Below are 18676 nucleotides of genomic sequence, written 5' to 3'. Positions count from 1 at the left end.
CAGTGGCCACTTTATTAGGTACAGGAGTGGAAGCCAGTGTGGTCTTCTGATGCTGTAGCCCGTCCACTTCAAGGTTCGACTTGCTGTGTGTTCAGAGATGCCCTTCTGCACATCACTGTTGTAACACGTGATTATTTGAGTTACTGTCGCCTTCCTGTCAGCTTGAACCAGTCTGGCCATTCTCCTCTGACCTCTCACATTATCAAGGCGCCTTCAACCTACAGAATAGCTGTCGAGCCGGTGCGAGTCACATTCCGAAAGAAAGCAGACGCCAGGGATCCAAGGCGGTGTTGGTAACCCCACCTGTCCCATCTTGAAACACAGACCAAGAAGTCTAACACATGCACACGTCTGAACAACAACTGAACCTCTTGACCATGCCTGCATGCTTTTATGCATTGAGTTACTGCCACATGATTGGCTGATCAGACATTTGCATTAATGAGCAGGTGTACAGGTGTACCTAATAAACCGGACACTGAACGGATGTTGTGAACCATATTGAAAAGAATTCCAGCAAACGGAACACGGAGAATGCAGTGACAATTATTAATCAGGTTCCTATATATAAAAAAAAAATCACATTGTAGGGTGCCAATGATTTTTGATTTCAGATGCTTCCAATGACACATTTTTGTATTTTTTTGTTCTGTTTGTTTAAACTGCAATAAAAATTATAATTATTGGTTAGGGTTGGTTTCTGCAATCACTGGGAGGGTGTATCTTTAGAGTTCAATTGGGACTCTCCGATCTCAGTGAGAAAGTCCAAGTTGCTGCTGCTAGGAAGCCCTGTGAAGCTGAATTTGGAGGACACCTTCACCCACTGGTCTCGATTGGCTTTTACCTGCTGGTACAGAGGTTCTGCCTGTGGGAAGATGTCCATCAGGAGCCTGGAGAGAGAAGAGAAAGTCACAGAGATGCACAGAGTAGAAACAGGCCCCTCATCCCATCAGGTCATCCCTGACCTTTTGGCCCATTATGTCTGCCCGCATTAAGACCATATCCAAAATTCTGGAGGAACTCAACAGATCGGGCAGCATCTACGGAGAGGAATAAACAGTCGATGCTTTGGGCTGACACCCTTCATCAGGACTGGAAAGGAAGGGGGCAGAAGCCAGAATAAGAAGTTTGGGGGGAGGGGAAGGAGGACAAGCTGGAAAGTGATAGGTGAAGCCAGGCAGGTGGGGGAGGGGTGAAGTAAGAAGCTGGGAGGTGACAGGTGGAAAAGGTATGGGCTGGAGAAGAAGGAATCTGATAGGAGAGGAGAGAGGACCATGGGAGAAAGGGAAGGGGAAGGGGCACGATGGGGAGGTGATAGGCAGGTGAGGAGAAGAGATAAGGGGGGGCAGAGTGGGGAACTGAAGAAGAGGGAAGGGGAAGGGGGAAAGAAATTACCGGAAGTTGGGGAAATCAATGTTCATGCCATCGGATGAGAGGCAACCCAGACGGAATATGAAGTGCTGCTACTCCAACCAAAGTGTGGGCTCAGCATGGCCATAGAGAAGGCCATGAACCAATATGTCGGAATGTGAATAGGGAGTGGAATTAAAATGGGTGGCCAAGGGAAAGTCTGCATTTTGCAGATGGAGCAAAGGTGCTTTTGTGTGCTGCTCTGGACTTCTCACATCTGAACAACCTCCAGTGTTCAAGACCATATCTTTCTACTTAAGTGTCTGTCTGACTCTTGAACATTTGTTTGTATCTGGTTCCTCATCATTTGCTTTTTCTTTTCTACGTCAATGTACAAATCTATGGAACAATCTGTATGGATGGTCCATTACTGTGCGGTAAGACGGTGGCATGTTTGCACACAGCAGCCTCTCAGGGGCCAACCAAAGGTATTTGGTTAAATGTGTTTTTTTTTAACAAACTCAAAACAATTCTACTCCAAGAACTTCGAGTACTGCAGGGCTACCTTATCAGTGAGCGGCTGGCTGATGGGAGTAGCTGGACTGGTGTCGACAGCAGAGCCGGCTGAGGGGTCAAAGGGGATGGCTGGGATGTCGGAGAAGGAGCTGGCCAGGAGGTCAGGATGTCAGAGGAGTTTGGGTTTCTGTTTGAAGGAGCTGATCTGGCTGCAGACCGTGTTGCAGCCCACTACTCGGGAGCATCGGTGCTGGTGCACAAAGGCAGTGCGCGGTATAACCATGGGAGATCGTCTCTGACATTCAACTTGTGACTGCAAGACTCTGTTGGGCAGTGATAATGTAAGTTTCCAGAGGCTTGTACGTTTGTCTGGTGGCGCGACAGACAACATGGAAGCTGTGTAGCCTCGTCTGTAGTGAGGACCAGGCCGTAGGCTTACCTGCTGCTGCTGCAGACCAGGTGAGGAGACGCTGGAGGCATTGCAGCATGGCGTCCAGGCTCAGCTGGGAGCTGGCCCCTCCCACTGGTGCTGCCCTCCTGTGGTCAAGTGATGGAATGGCAGGCTGGATTGCGTACGACTGCACATTCCCGGGAGACTGGACCATCAATTGTGGCACGTGTCGCTCAGGGTGTTGGACTATATATATATGTTTTCTTGTGTGAATATGCTTCTTTGCTGGCTATCTTGAATATGCTGTTTTCTATGTTTTATACCTTGGCTGCAGAGGGACACTTAAATTTGATTTGATTTGATTTTGACAGAAAAACTTTTCACATAAGTACTAGGAGCAGGGATTGGCCATCTGGTCTGTCAAGCCTGTCTGCCATTCAATATGGGATCATGGCTGACCTGGCCATTACTGAGCTTGTCCTTCCCTTTCTCCCAGGGTCCACTTTCCTCTCCGATCAAATTCCTTCCTCTTCAGCCCTTTACCTTTACCAACTATCACCTCCAAGCTTCTCACTTCATCCCTCCTCTCACCTGGTCTCATCTATCAGCTGCCAGCTTGTACTCCTTCCCATCTCCTTCCCGGACAATCTCACCTGGTCCAGGAACACCACTGGGATTGTGAAACGGGCCCAGCAGAGATTGCACTTTCTGAGGAAGCTTAAACAAGCATCACTCCCCACTAACATCTTAACTACATTCCACAGAGGTGTGGTTGAGAGTGTGCTGACCTTTTGCATCACAACCTGGTACTCCAGCTGCAGTGCTGTTGACAAAAAAGCCTTGCAGAGGGTGGTTAGGGGAGCAGAGAAGGTTATTGGGATCTCCCTACCTTCTGTCCAAGACCTCTTTCAGAGTCGATGCCTCCAGAAGACACGGTACATCATTAAAAACCCCTCACACCCTCTCCATGAACTGTTGTTCTTCTGCCATCAGGCAAACGTTACAGGAGCATCAAAACTAAAACCACAAGACTACTAAACAGCTTCCTCCCACAGGCAGTCAGACTGCTAAATAGCTGCTCTACCTGACTCTGCTTTGGAAACTTTTAACTTGCACTGGACACTTATAATTGATTTTAACTGACATGTGGCTGTTGTGTTTTACTATTTATTGTTATGTTTATTATATAATGTTGCATTTGTTATGTTATGATTGCACTGCTCCTGAGAAACGCTGTCTCATTCTGCCCTGCAGAGCTGATGTACGTTTAGAATGACAATAAAGTTTTTTTAAATCTTTGAATCTTTGTATTTGAATCCTTTCACCTTCGTATTTTGGCTTCTGTCCCCTTCCCTTTCCAGTCCTGGTGAAGGGTCTCGGCTGGAGAAGTGGACTGTTCATTCCCCTGCCCCCCCCCGATGCTCTTTCTCTTTACCCATTCTTCATTCTTCATTCTGGTTTCCCTCTCACCCCTTCCCTTCTCCTCACCTGCTCAACACCATCCTCTGGTGCCTCTCCTCCTTCCCTTTCTCCCTTGGTCCACCCTGTTCTATTAGATTCCTTCTTTTTCAATCCTTTCCCCCTTCCACCCATCACTTCCCAGCTTTATACTTCAATCTCCCTCCCAACTTCCCCCTCACTTGGTCTTACCTATCACCTGTCAGCTTGTGCTCCTCCCTCTCCCACCACCTTCTTACTCTGGCATCTTCCCACTCCCTATTTATTCCCTCCATAGATGCTGCCTGGTCTGCTGAGTCCCTCCAGCATTTGCGTGTTGCTCTGGATTTCCAGCACCTGCAGAATCTCTTGTGTTTATAGTTCCCAACCTCTCTACTGAGTGGCTGGCCCTTGTATGTAAGTAGGCCATTCACCATCTTTACCAGCCTATCTAGTTGTGTGGCCATATTCAGGGAGCTACGGTCTTTCACTCCAAGATCCCCCTGAGCCATTGCCTGGATTCTATTGGAGAGAAGGATGATGAGAGGCAACTGGAGAGAAGGTGTACAAGACGATAATTGGCATAGGTAGATTGGTTAGACAGACAATTTTTCCCAGTGCAGAAATATTTAATACAAAGGGACATAATGTTAAGGAGATTAGAGGAAAGTATAGGGGGGTTGTCAGAGGTAGGTTTCGTACACGGTGAGTGGTGAGTGTGAAGAACATGCTTCCATGGATGGTGGCAGAGGGAGGTACATTAGGGACATTTAACAGACTCACATATAGGCAATGGATGATAGAAAAATGGAGGGTTATGTGGGAGGGAAGTGATCTTGGAGTTGGTTAAAAGGTTGACGTAGCATTGTGGGTTGCAGGGCCTGTACTGCTCAGTAATTTCTACGTGTTATATTTTATGTCTGGTTCTCAGTCACTGGCTATTAAGTGATGTGGAACGAGTGAGTTCTGGTCCCTCAGGGTGAAGGCCACTCCTATCTCTCTCCTCTTTCTGGAAACATTTAAAGTAGCCAACGCCCTTCGAGTCCATAATGAATTATTATTCTGCCTATCCCATCATTCTATACCTGGACCATACCCCTCCCATCCATGTACCTATCCAAACTTTTCTTAAACATTGAAATCAAACCTGTATCCACCACTTCTGCTGGCAGCTCATTCCACACTCTCACCACTCACTAAGTGAAGAAGTTGCCCCTCGGGTTCTTATTAAATATTTCATCTTTCCCCCTTAACCTATGACCTCTAGTACTAGTCTCACCCAACCTCAGTGGAAAAAGCCTGCTTGCATTCACCCTAACTATACCCCTCATAATTTTGTATACCTCTATCAAATCTCCCCTCATTCTCCTATGCTCCAGAAATTAAAATCCTAAGCTATCCAACCTTTCCCTATAACTTAGCAACATGGCAACATTCTTGTAAGTTTTCTCTGTACTCCTACAATGTTATTGTTATCTTCTTTGTGGGTAGGTGACCAGAATTGCACAAAACAATCGACAATATCTTACACCATAAGATATAGCAGCAGAATTAAGCTGTTTGGCCCATCGAGTCTGCTCCACCATTTCACTTGGGCTGATCCAATTTTCCTCTCAGCCCCAATCTCCATCCTTCTCCCCAGCCTTCTCCCCATATCCCTTTATGCTCTGACCAATCAAGAATCTATCAACCTCTGCCTTAAATATACATAAAGATTTCGCCTCCACAACTGCCTGTGGCAAAGAATTCCACAGATTCTCCACTCTCTGGCTAAAGAAATTCCTCCTCATCTCCATTCTAAAAGGACGCCCCTCTATTTTAAGGCTGTGACCTCAGATCTTAGACTCTATCAAGGCCTTTCACCATTCAATAAGTTTCAATGAGATCACATCTCATTTTTCTGAATTCTAGTGAATACAGGCCCAGAGCAATCCAGCATTCTTCATATGGCAAGCCATTCAATCTTGGAAACATTTTTGTGAACCTCCTTTGAACTCTCTCCAGTTTCAGCACATCCTTTCAAAGATAAGGACCCAAAACTACTTACAACACTCCAAGTGAGGCCTCACCATGCTTTATAAAGTTTCAACGTTACATTCTTGCTTTTATATTCTAGTCCTCTTGAAATGAATGCTAACATTGCATTTGCCTTCCTCACCACAGACTCAACCTGCAAATTAACCTTTAAGGAATCCTGCACAAGGATTCCCAAGTCCCTTTGTACCTCAGATTTTTGTAGTTTCTCTCCATTAAGCAGCCTCATGTGTGGCACTTTGTCAAAGGACTTCTGAAATTCCAAGTACACAACATCAACCAATTCTACTTTGTCTATCCTGCTTGTTATTTCTTCAAAGAATTCCAACAGATTTGCCAGGCAAGATTTTCCCTTGAGGAAACCATGCTGACTATGGCCATTTTATCATGTGCCTCCAAGTACCCTGAGACCTCATCCTTAATACTCAGCTCCAACATCTTCCCAGCCACTGAAGTCAGACTAACTGGCCTATAGTTTCCTTTCTTCTGCCTCTCTCCCTTCTTGAAGTGGGGAGTGATATTTGCAATTTTCCAGTCTTCCAGAACCATTCCAGAATCTAGTGATTCTTGAAAGATCATTACTAATGCCTCCACAATCTCTTCAGCCACCATTTTCAGAACTCTGAGGTGTACACCATCTGGTCCAGGTGACTTATCTACCTTCAGACCTTTCAGTTTCCCAAGAACCTTCTCCCTTAGTAATGGGAACTTCACACACTTCATGACCAATGACACCTGGAACTTCCACCATACTGCTAGTGTCTTCCACAGGAAAAACTAATGCAAAATTCTTATTCAGTTCAACAGCCACTTCCTTGTCCCCCATTACTACCTGTCCAGCATCATTTTCCAGTGTTCCAATATCTACTCTCACCTCTCTTTTACATTTTATGTATCTGAAGAAACTTTAATATTACTGGCTAGCTTACTTTTGTATTCCATTTTTACCTTCTTAATGACTTTTTAGTTGCCTTCTGTTGGTTGTTAAAAGCTTCCCTAACTTCCCACTCATTTTTGCTCTATTATATGCCCTCTCTTTGGCTTTGACTTCTCTTGTCAGCCATGGTTGTACTATCTTGCCTTTAGAATACTTTTTCCTCTTTATGATGTATATACAAACCCCATTTCCAGAAAAGTTGGGATATTTTCCAAAATGCAATAAAAACAAAAATCTGTGATATGTTAATTCACGTGAACCTTTATTTAACTGACAAAAGTACAAAGAAAAGATTTTCAATAGTTTTACTGACCAACTTAATTGTATTTTGTAAACATACACAAATTTAGAATTTGATGGCTGCAACACACTCAGCAAAAGTTGGGACAGAAGCATGTTTACCATTGTGTTACATCACCTTTCCTTTTAATAACACTTTTTATTCGTTTTGGAACTGAAGATACTAATTGTAGATTTGCAATTGGAAATTTTGTCCATTCTTGCTTGACATAAGACTTCAGCTGCTCAACAGTCCGTGGTCTCCGTTGTCTGATTCTCCTCTTCATGATGCGCCATACATTTTCAATAGGAGATAGATCTGGACTGGCAGCAGGCCAGTCAAGCACACGAACTCTGTGTCTACAAAGCCACGCTGTTGTAGCCCGTGCAGAATGTGGTCTGGCATTGTCCTGCTGAAATAAACATGGACGTCCCGGGAAGAGACGTCACCTTGATGGCAACATATGTCTCTCTAAAATCCTAATATACGCCTCAGAGTCAATGGTACCTTCACATACATGCAACTCACCCATGCCGTGGGCACCGATGCACCCCCATACCATCACAGATGCTGGCTTTTGCACCTTTCGCTGATAACAATCTGGATGGTCGTTTTCATCTTTGGCACGGAGAACTCGACACCTGTTTTTTCCAAAAACTAGCTGAAATGTGGACTCATCTGACCACAGCACACGGTTTCACAGTGTTTCAGTCCATCTGAGATGAGCTCGGGCCCAGAGAACTCGCCGGCGTTTCTGCATAGAGTTGATGTATGGCTTCCTCCTTGTGTAATACAGTTTCAAGTTGCATTTCTGGATGAAGCGAGGGACTGTGTTGAGTGACAATGGTTTTCGGAAGTACTCCCGAGCCCAGGTGGCTATAATTGTCACAGTAGCATGATGGTTTCTTAGGCAGTGCCGCCTGAGGGCTCGAAGATCACGTGCATTCAACAGTGGTTTCCGACCTTGCCCTTTACGCACTGAGATGTCTCTGAATTCTCTGAATCTTTTCACAATATTATGTACTGTAGATGCTGACAGACCTAAATTCTCTGCAATCTTGCGTTGAGAATTGTTCCTTTTGAACTGACGAACAATTCTCTCACGAATTTTGGCACAAAGGGGTGAGCCACGACCCATCCTTGCTTGCAAAGACTGAGCCTTTGACGAACGCTACTTTTATACCCAGTCATGATACCTCACCTGCTACCAATTAACCTGCTTAATGTGGAGTCTTCCAAACCAATGTTACTTGAATATTCTGTGCACTTTTCAATCTTATTTTAACTCTGTCCCAACTTTTGTTGAGTGTGTTACAGCCATCAAATTCTAAATTTGTGTATGTTTACAAAATACAATTAAGTTGGTCAGTAAAACTATTGAAAATCTTATCTTTGTACTTTTGTCAGTTAAATAAAGTTTCACGTGAATTAACATATCACAGATTTTTGTTTTTATTGCATTTTGGAAAATATCCCAACTTTTCTGGAAATGGGGTTTGTATATCCCGTGCCTTCTGAATTGCTTCCAGAAATTCCAGCCACTGATGTTCTGCCATCATCCCTGCCAGAGTTCTTTTCCAATCAAATCTAGCCAACTCCTCTCTCATGCCTCTGTAATTCCCTTTACTCCACTGTAATATTGATGCATCTGACTTCAGCTTCTGCTTCTCAAATTTCAGGGTGAATTTGACCATATTATAATCACTATCCCCGAGGGGTTCTTTTACCTTCAGCTCTCTAATCAATCGTGGTTCATTGCACAACACCCAATCCAGAGTAATAGATCCCCAAGTGGGCTCTCTTTTACGAGCTGCTCTAAAAAGCCATCTCATAGGCACTCTGGAAATTCCCCTTCCTGAAATCCAGTACCAATTGAATTTCCCAGCCTACCTGCATGACTATTGTAACATTGCCCTTTTAGCGTGTATTTTATATATCCCATTGTAATTTGCAGGCCAAATTCTTACTACTGTTTGGGGGTCTGTATACAACTCCTTTGCAGTTCCTTAGCTCTATCCACAATGGTTCAACACCTTCTGACCCTATGTCACCCTTTATAATGATTTCATTTCATTTTTTACCAGCAGAGCAACACCGTCCCCTCTGCCCTCTTGCCTGTCCTTTAAATACAATGTGTATCCTTGGTCATTAAGCTCCCAGCTATAATCTTCTTTCAGCCATGATTCAGTGATACCTACAACATCATACCTGCAATCTGCAACTGTGCTACAAGTTCATCTACCTTAATCCATATACTGCTTGCGTTCAAACACAACACCTCCAGTCCTGTATTCACCCTTTTTGATTCTGTCTGACATTTACATTGGAACTCATCCTGTTGACTGCAAATTTGCCCTGTCCACAGCCTCTCCTCAATACACATCAGCTCTGTTTGTAAACAAGCTACCTCACCTTCAGCACCATTATCCACCTTTCCTACGGTTCTTCCTGCATTGAAATATACGCAGCTCAGGACACTACTTCCACCATGCTCAACCTTTTGATTCCCAATTTTGTCTGAGGTCTTATCAACATTTCCTCCACAATCTCTCCACTAACTGCTCTGGTACTCTGGTTCCCATCCCCCTGCAATTCTGGTTTAAACTCCACAATGCAGCATTAACAAACCTTCCTGCTAGGGTATTAGTCAGGTGCAGACTCAATGATCCAAAAATTTTATACCCTCCCTCCTACACCAACTCTTTAGCCACATATTAAATATATAACCTTTCTAGTTCTGGCCTCCCTAGCATGTGGCACAGGTAGCAATCCTGAGACCACAGCCCTGGAGGTCCTGCCCTTTAACTTCCACCTATCTCTCTGACTTCCTTTCGTAGAACCTCGTCACTTGTACCCGTGTCATTGGTACCCACATGGGCCATGACTTCTGGCCGTTCACCCTCGATCCAAAATATCCTGGACCCTGGCACCCGGGAAGCAACATGCCATCCGGGAAGCCCACAGAACCTCCTGTCAATTCCCCTCACTAACAAATCCCCTGTCACCACAGCGTGCCTCCTCTCTCCCCTCTTCCCTTCTGAGTCACAGAGGCAGACACAGTGCCAGAGACCCGACTACTGTGACTTTCTTCTGTTAGTTCATTCCCCCCCATCAGTATCCAAAGTGATAAACCTGCTGTTGAGGGGGATAGCCCCAGGGGTGCTCTGCACTGGCTCCTTAATTGCTTTCCCCTTCCTGACTGTCACCCAGTTTCCTGTGTTCTGCACCTTGGGTGTAACCACCTCTCTGTATGTCCTATCTCCCACCCCCTCAGTCTCCCAAATGATCCAGAGTTCATCCAGTTCCAGCTCCAAATCCTTAACGCGGATTGTTAGAAACTGCAGCTGGATGCACTTCTCGCAGTTGTAGTCGTCAGGGTCACTGGAGATCTCCCTGCTCCGTCACATCTCACAAGGGGAGCGTTCCACTATTCTTGCTGAGCAGATGTAAAGAAAAGAATGAAAAAACTTGAACTTTTCTTTCCTTTTCTTTCCAATCCCAAATGCCAATTGGTTGCTGGTCAAAGCTCTTTTCCGTTGTAGCGACCCACTGCTGCCTTTTATCCTCGGGCACTGGATCTGACTGAAATCCCCTCCTCGCAAATCTTACCATGTCCTGACTAGCCACTGGACAAAGCTCTTATACAACTTCAACATAACATCCCAACTCCTCAAAGTTCAAAGTACATTTATTATCAATAAGTGTGTAGTTTATACAATCTTGTACTCAGTACTCTGCTTAATGAAGGCCAATGTGTTTCTTTATGACTCTATTTACCTATGTCACCACTTTCAAGGAATTATGGATCTGTATTCTCAGATGGCAGGGTGGAGATACGTCTCTACCAAAGGAGGTGTAAGGCACTCCTTCCCTCTGCTAGCCTGCAGGTCACCCTTGGGCAAGGTGTAGCACCCACTTAGCCCCTCAGTCAGAGTCACATGAAGACATGGGAGCAGGTGGTGGATGGTCGTATGAGCAGCTGTTGCATATCACAAGTCCTGGTTATGTGACCACTGAAGGGTATTGATAATGGCTGGGATCACCTACCTTGTAAAGACACTGCCCAGAAGGAGGCAATGGAAAATGAGCTCTGTAGAAAAATTTGCCAAGAACAATCATGGTTATGGAAAGACCATGACTGCCAACATCATACGATAGGGGATATTACAAATGAACAAGTCCCAGATCCTTCTGTTCTACTGCAACCCTCCATGTCCTACCGCGTGCTGTGTAACTCCTACACTGGTTTGTTCTCCCAGACTGCTACGTCTCTCACTTATTTGCATTAAATTCCATCTATTATTCTTACAGCTGGTCCAGACACCTGCCCTCAGTACCACCACTGACGGCGGGGGTGATCACGGTCTAGTTGCTGTTGACTGTTGCTGGGTAATGGTAACCTGGTTACGAGAGTGAATCCTTGTACTTACTTGTAAGTTGGCATGCAAATATGTTCCATGAAATTGATCTGGAGCTCAGGAACATAGGCCTTCTCTCGGTCCATCATCTCTAAGGGACGGTTCCCCATTGCCTTCTCCTGCAAACAGGACATGAAAGGAAGAGGTCAAATGTCTGCAGAGGCCGTCAGGGTCTTGGCCTGACTACTCTTGTCACTATTCGACTGCAAGAGGAATCACGGACCAAAAAGTTAGACCTTCCCCACAGTCGAGCTGCACGGTAGCAGGTGCCGCAGTAGCGCAGCAGTTGGCGCAATGCCATTACAGCCTTGGCAGAGTTCGGCATTCATTCTGACGCTGTCTCTAAGAAGTTTTTAACGTCCTTCCTGTGTGTACATATGTTTCCTCCAGGTGCTCTGATTTCCTCACACAGTCCAAAGGTGTACCGGTTAGTGGGATAATTAAGTCATTGTAAATTGTCCTGTGACTAGGCTAGGGTTAAATAGGTGAGTTGCTGGGTGGTGTGGCTCGTTGGGCTGGAAGGGCCTGTTATGCACTACACCTCTAAATAAAATAAAATAAAATATATTGGCCAGGGTAACACGTTACAGCACCAGCACTGAGGGATTGATTCTCACTGCTGTCTGTAAGGGGTTTATATGTTCATCTCATGACCATGTGGGTTTCCTCTGAGTGCTCTGGTTTCCTCCCACAGTCCAAGGACGTATGGGTTAGGTTTAGTAAGTTGTGGGCTTGCTATGTTGTCACTGGAAATGTGGTGACCCTTGTGGCCTGCCCCCAGCGCATCCTTGCATTGTGTTGATGCAAACAAGGCATTTCACAATGCCCAAGAGATTCTGCAGATGCTGGAAATCCGGAACAACACACACACACAAAATGCTGAAGGCACTCAGCAGGTCAGGCAACATCTGTGGAGAGGAATAAACCGTCGATGTTTCGGCTGAGACCCTCCATCAGCACCCTTCATCAGGGATTTAATAAGACTCTGAGCATCAACTTTTCCACCCAATGGGTGGTGAGTCTATGAAGTGAGCTGCCAAGGGGAAGTGGTTGAGGCAGGAACAATAACAACATTGAAAAGACTCTTGGACAGGTACTTACTGTAGGTAGGAAAGTTTTTGAGGGATATGGGCCAAATGCAAGCAAACATTTGGTTTCCTCTACCAAATGGCAGTGTGTTAGCTTAGCTTATCGTGCAATAATATTACAGCAACAGTTTTAAAGATAAGGTTCAAAACCCATTGCTGTCTGTAAGGAGTTTGTATGTTCTCTCTGAGACCACTTGGATTTGCTCTGGAAGCTTCCGTTTCCTCCCACATTCCAAAGACATATGGGTTAGGGTTAGTGAATTGTATGAATTCTATGTAGGTGCCTGTAATGTGGCAAGACTTGTGGGCTAACCCCAGCAGGTTCCTCAGGTGGAGCCTCTTTATCAGCAGGTCAAAGCGAATTGAGACCAGTGAATTAAGGTATCCCCTAAACTCATTTTCACAGAACTTCCCAGCAGCAGGTGCTGATGAAGGGTCTCATCCCGAAGAATTCTTTATTCCTGTCCATAGACGCTGCCTGACCTGCAGAGTTCATCCAGCGTTGTGTGTGTGTTCCACTGTATGTTTCAATATTTTGATGTACATGTGACAAGTAAAGTTAACACCCACCTACATTTACTGGCATAATTTACATATTACTATTTAACTATTTATGGTTCTATTACTATTTATTATTTATGGTGCAACTGTAACGAAAACCAATTTCCCCCGGGATCAATAAAGTATGACTATGACTATGACTTTCCCATCAGAGAACACAGACAAGTCCCAACAAAAATAAGCCTTAAAACACATGAATGTGAGAAGAGAAACAAATATTTTCCAGTGTTAACTCACCAAATCTCCTTGTGAGAAGAATTCCTTATAAATCAACTCCTAGAGAAAGGAAGAGGAATGTTCGAATGAGTAGAGTTTCTAATGAACAACGCAAACACGAGGAATTCTGCAGATGCTGGAAATTCAAGCAACACACATCAAAGTTGCTGGTGAACGCAGCAGGCCAGCTGTTCCTTACTATCTCTTCCTTCAGTTAGTCCTGATGAAGGGTCTCAGCCCAAAACGTCAACTGTACCTCTTCCTAGAGATGCTGCCTGGCCTGCTGCGGCCACCTCCAACGGGATCCCGCCACTAAGCACATCTTTCCCTCCCCGCTTTCTGCTTTCCGCAGGGATCACTCCCTACGCAACTCCCTTGTCCACTCGTCCGCCCCCATCCCTCCCCACTGATCTCCCTCCTGGCACTTATCCTTGTAAGCGGAACAAGTGCTACACATGCCCTTACACTTCCTCCCTTACCACCATTCAGGGCCCCAGACAGTCCTTCCAGGTGAGGCGACACTTCACCTATGAGTCGGCTGGGGTGATATACTGCATCTGGTGCTCCCGATGTGGCCTTCTATATATTGGCAAGACCTGACACAGACAGAGAGATTGTTTTGCTGAACACCTATGCTCTGTCCGCCAGAGAAAGCAGGATCTCCCAGTGGCCACACATTTTAATTCCACATTCCATTTCCATTCTGTTATGTCTATCCACGGCCTCCTCTACTGTAAAGTTGAAGCCACACTCAGGTTGGAGGAACAACACCTTATATTCCGTCTGGGTAGCCTCCAACCTGACGGCATGAACATTGACTTCTCTAACTTCCGCTAATGCCCCACCTCCCCCTCGTACCCCATCCGTTATTTATTTATATACACACATTCTTTCTCTCTCTCTCTCCTTTTTCTCCCTCTGTCCCTCTGACTATACCCCTTGCTCATCCTCTGGGTTTTTTCCCCCCTTCCCTCTTTCCCTTCTCCCTGGACCTCCTGTCCCATGATCCTCTCATATCCCTTCTGCCAATCACCTGTCCAGCTCTTGGCTCCATCTCTCCCCCTCCTGACTTCTCCTATCATTTTGGATCTCCCCCTCTCCCTCCAACTTTCAAATCTCTTACTAGCTCTTCCTTCAGCTAGTCCTGACGAAGGGTCTCGGCCCGAAACGTCGACTGTACCTCTTCCTAGAGATGCTGCCTGGCCTGTTGCGTTCACCAGCAACTTCGATGTGTGTTTCTAATGAACAAGTCCAAATTAGAGCTAATCAAAGAGTAGCTAGCAAAGCATGAAAGGCATGGAGGTAAAGCATGAAGCACCTTGGGTATTGCATTATTTGAATAGGGGCCATCCGATCAATTAACCTTTATCTACAAACTTGAATGGAATGTCTGTTATCTTTGGTATAAGAAGAGCAGAGCACATTGGCTCGCTATCTTTTCTCTCTTTGCTCTTTCCTGCTGTTTCTACAAGACTCTTTCTACTCTCTGTTCTCCTAGCACTTAATAAAACAATTGTGAAACAAGATTTTTGTCTCATTCTTGACTTCCAAAAGAACCTTGGATCAAAAACATCCGAATTCAACACCCATGAACAGGCAGCTGGGATTAGGTGGTATCCAGTTCTAGTCACCACATTTCTGGAAAGTTGGGAAGATCCTGGAGAGCATGTGGGAGACTTTTAGTGGAATAGTTTGGGAAGCAAAGGTATGCAGCTTAAGGTTTGGATCTTGGAGAAGTGAGGATTGTTTCCCATGGAGCAGATGGGATGTGGAAGATGAGAAGACCTGAGGAGAGCTAAGGTACTGGTGACCCCTGTTTCCATCCAGGGGGTCAGTGTGGACATGGTGGAGGATTACAAATACCTGGAGATACGAATTGACAATAAACTGGACTGGTCAAAGAACACTGAGGCTGTCTACAAGAAGGTTCAGAGCCACCTCTATTTCCTGAGGAGACTGAGGTCCTTTAACATCTGCCGGACGATGCTGAGGATGTACTACAAGTCTGTGGTAGCCAGTGCGATCATGTTTGCTGTTGTGTGCCCTGGGCAGCAGGCTGAGGGTAGCAGACACCAACAGAATCAACAAACTCATTCGTAAGGCCAGTGATGTTGTGGGGATAGAACTGGACTCTCTGACGGTGGTGTCTGAAAAGAGAATGCTGTCCAAGTTGCATGCCATCTTGGACAATGTCTCCCATCCACTACATAATGTACTGGTTGGGCACAGGAGTACATTCAGCCAGAGACTCATTCCACTGAGATGCAACGCAGAGCGTTACAGGAAGTCATTCCTACCTGTGGCCATCAAACTTTACAACTCCTCCCTTGGAGGGTCAGACACCCTGAGCCGATAGGCTGGTCCTGGACTTATTTCATAATTTACTGGTATAATTTACATATTACTATTTAACTATTTATGGTGCAACTGTAACGAAAACCAATTTCCCCCGGGAGCAATAAGTATGACTATGACTATGACTATGAGAATTATTTTGGAGAGGACAGAAGGTATTTCTATTAGTTTTCCCGAAGACTTGAAGACAACACTTAAGCCCCTCAGCCTCCCCTGCTCCACGGAATAAAGCCTCAGCTTATTGTATAGTATTTCTTTATTTTTCTGCAAATGCTTGCAAGAAAATGAATCTCAAGGTATATGGTAACATAAACGTACTTTGATAATAGACTTTGACTTTGGTTTTTGAATCTGAATGGGAATCGGAACGTGAACCTGCACCTGAGTCCGTTAGTGGTGCAGATGTTATTGCCTCACACTCACCGCTGTTTTGATGGTGGTTTTCCACCCTTTGGTTTGGTCATTGAGGTCACAGGTTGTCATCATCAGATTCAAGAGCAGAGTGTGATGGTCCATGTTCTCTTTGTCGTAAGCTGCCGTGAAACACAAGAAGTCTGTAAGAAAGATCCCAGTTCGAACCAGGAGAGGGTGGATGGGAACACCACGTACTGTTGAGAGTATCCTGACAGGTGCAATGAAACACTTACTCTCAGCAGCATCACAGGTGTACAGCATCAGGTAAGCAACATTCATACGAAAAAGAAAAAAGAAATTGAACATAAATTATTTATTGTCTTCCTAGATAGCCATGAACAGGCCCTTTCAGCCCACCCGGCAACCCACTGATTTAACCCTCGCCTAATCACAGGACAATTTACAATGACCAACTAACCTACCAACCAGTACATCCACAGAGTGTGGGAGGAAACCAGAGCACCCGGAGAAAACCTATGCATTCCACAAGGAAAGCATACAGACTCCTTACAGATGACGTTGGAATTGAAATCTGGATTCCGACAGCCTGAGATGTAATAGCGTCACGCTTAGCCATCACTCTAATGTACTGCCCTGTTACGTCGTGGTCTGGTACGGCAATCTGAATGCGCAGGAAGCTATAGGGAGTGGTGGACACAGCCAATACATCACAGGCACTTAACTCCCCACCACCAGTTCCATCTACAGGAGCTTCTGCCTCAAGAAGGCAATGTCTATCATCAATGGTCCCCACCACCTGGGCCACACCATCTTCTCATCGTTCCCGTTGGACAGGAGGTACAGAAGCCTGAAGTTCCACACCACCAGATTCAGGAACAGCTCCTTCCCTTCAACCATCTGGTTCTTGAACCGGCCGGTACAACCCCAATCGCCACAGTTTAGCATCATGATCACTACTTTGATCACTTTGCTCCAGGATGAACTTACCTCTGTTTTAATTATGTTTTTGCCTTTAAAAATTGTTCCAGTTATATTTTTTTTCATGTGAGTGCTGATTATCTGACGCCCTATGCCAGTGATGCTGCTGTAAGATTTTCATTACACCTGTGCAGACGGCTAGAGGACCATAAGATATAGGAGCAGAAGCCAAGGAAAAAGGCATATAAGGTAGCAAAAGTGAGTGGGAAGTTGGATGATTGGGAAGCTTCTAAAATCCAACAAAAGGTAACTTAAAAAGCTACAATAAGGGAAAAGATGAAATATGAGGGCAAACTGGCCAATAATAAAAAGCAGGATATTGGAAGTTTTTTTTTCGGTTATATAAAGAGTAAAATGGAGGTGAGAGTTGATATTGGACCACTGGAAAATGATGCTGGTGATGTAGTAATGGGAGACAAAGTAATGGCAAATTAACTTAATGAGTACTTAGTCATGATCTTTCAAGAATCTCTTGATTCTGGCATGGTCCAGAGGACTGGAAGATTGCAAATGTCACTCCACCCTTTAAGAAGGGAGGAAGGCAAAAGAAAGGAAATCATAGGCCAGTCTCCTAACCTCAGTAGTTGGGAAAGTGTTGGAGTCTATTATTAAGTATGAGGTTTCCGGTTACTTGGAGACTAATGCTAAAACAAGTGGCTTCTAGGAAGGGAAATCTTGCCTGACAAACCTGTTAGAGTTCTTCAAGGAAGTAACAAGCAGGGCGGACAAAGGAGAGGCAGAGGACATCATTTAATTGGATTTTCAGAAGGCATTCGATAAGGTGCCACACATGAGGCTGCTTAACAAGATAAATTCCTATGGTATTACAGGAAAGATACTGGCATGGATAGAAGAATGGCTGACAGGCAGGAGGCAGCGAGTGGAAATAACAGACCTTTTCTGGTTGGCTGCTAAAGACTAGTGGTGTGCCTCAGGGGTCAGTATTGGGATTGCTACTTTTCACATTGTTTGTCAATGATTTAGATAATGGAATTGATAGTTTTGTGGCAAAGTTTACGGATGATATGAAGATAGGTGGAGGGGTAGGTAGTGCTGAGGAAGCAATGCGATTGCAGCAGGACTTAGACAAATTGGAAGAATGGGCAAAAAAGTGGCAGGTGGAATAAAGTGTTGAGAAATGCATTATAATGCATTTTGGTAAAAGGAACAATAGTGCGGACTATTATCTAGTGGGGAGAAGGTTCAAACATCAGAGCTGCAGAGGGACCTGGGAGTCCTTCTGTGCAGGACTCCCAGAAGGTTAATTTACAGGTTGAGTCTGTGGTAAAGAAGGCAAATGCAATGTTGCCATTTACTTCAAGGGGAATAGAATATAAAAACAAGGAGATAATGCTGAGCCTTTATAAAACACTCGGCAGGCTACTTGGAGTATTGTCAATAGTTTTGGACCCCATATCTCAGAAAGGATGTATAGTCATTGGAGAGAGCCCAGAGGAGGTTCACAAGGATGATTCTGGGAATGAATGGGGTAACCTATGAGGAGAATTTGGCAGCATTCAGGCCTGTACTCACTGGAATTTAGAAGAATTCGAGGGGATCTCATTCAAACCTATGAAATGTTGAAAGGCCTAGATGGAGCGGATGTGCAGAGGATGTTTCCAATAGTGGGGGAGTCTAGGACCAGAGGACACAGCCTCAGAATAGAGGGACGTCCATTTGGAACAGAGATGAGGAGGAATTTCTTTAGCCATGGGGTGGTGTGGTGAACCTGTGGAATTC

At 45.0% G+C, this 18676-nt stretch overlaps 1 protein-coding gene across 6 annotated transcripts in view; it reads right to left on the bottom strand.

Annotated features, from left to right (window-relative positions):
* Positions 1–535: 535 nt before the first annotated feature.
* The window catches only part of LOC140199980 (cGMP-dependent 3',5'-cyclic phosphodiesterase), a 343544-nt gene continuing 325403 nt past the window's right edge, over positions 536–18676 (bottom strand). For all 6 annotated transcript variants that reach the window (XM_072262534.1, XM_072262539.1, XM_072262536.1 and 3 more), the window contains 4 exons: positions 16007–16116; positions 13250–13288; positions 11376–11482; positions 536–890 (listed from right to left, as the gene is read on the bottom strand). In XM_072262534.1, the coding sequence (XP_072118635.1) occupies positions 707–890; positions 11376–11482; positions 13250–13288; positions 16007–16116 (440 nt within the window). In that variant the 3' untranslated portion in view covers positions 536–706. The remainder of the gene's footprint in view (positions 891–11375; positions 11483–13249; positions 13289–16006; positions 16117–18676) is intronic.

This window comes from Mobula birostris, chromosome 7, assembly GCF_030028105.1.
Source record: "Mobula birostris isolate sMobBir1 chromosome 7, sMobBir1.hap1, whole genome shotgun sequence".
Classification (NCBI taxonomy): Eukaryota; Metazoa; Chordata; class Chondrichthyes; order Myliobatiformes; family Myliobatidae; genus Mobula; species Mobula birostris.
This window is presented reverse-complemented; position numbering and strand designations above follow the sequence as displayed.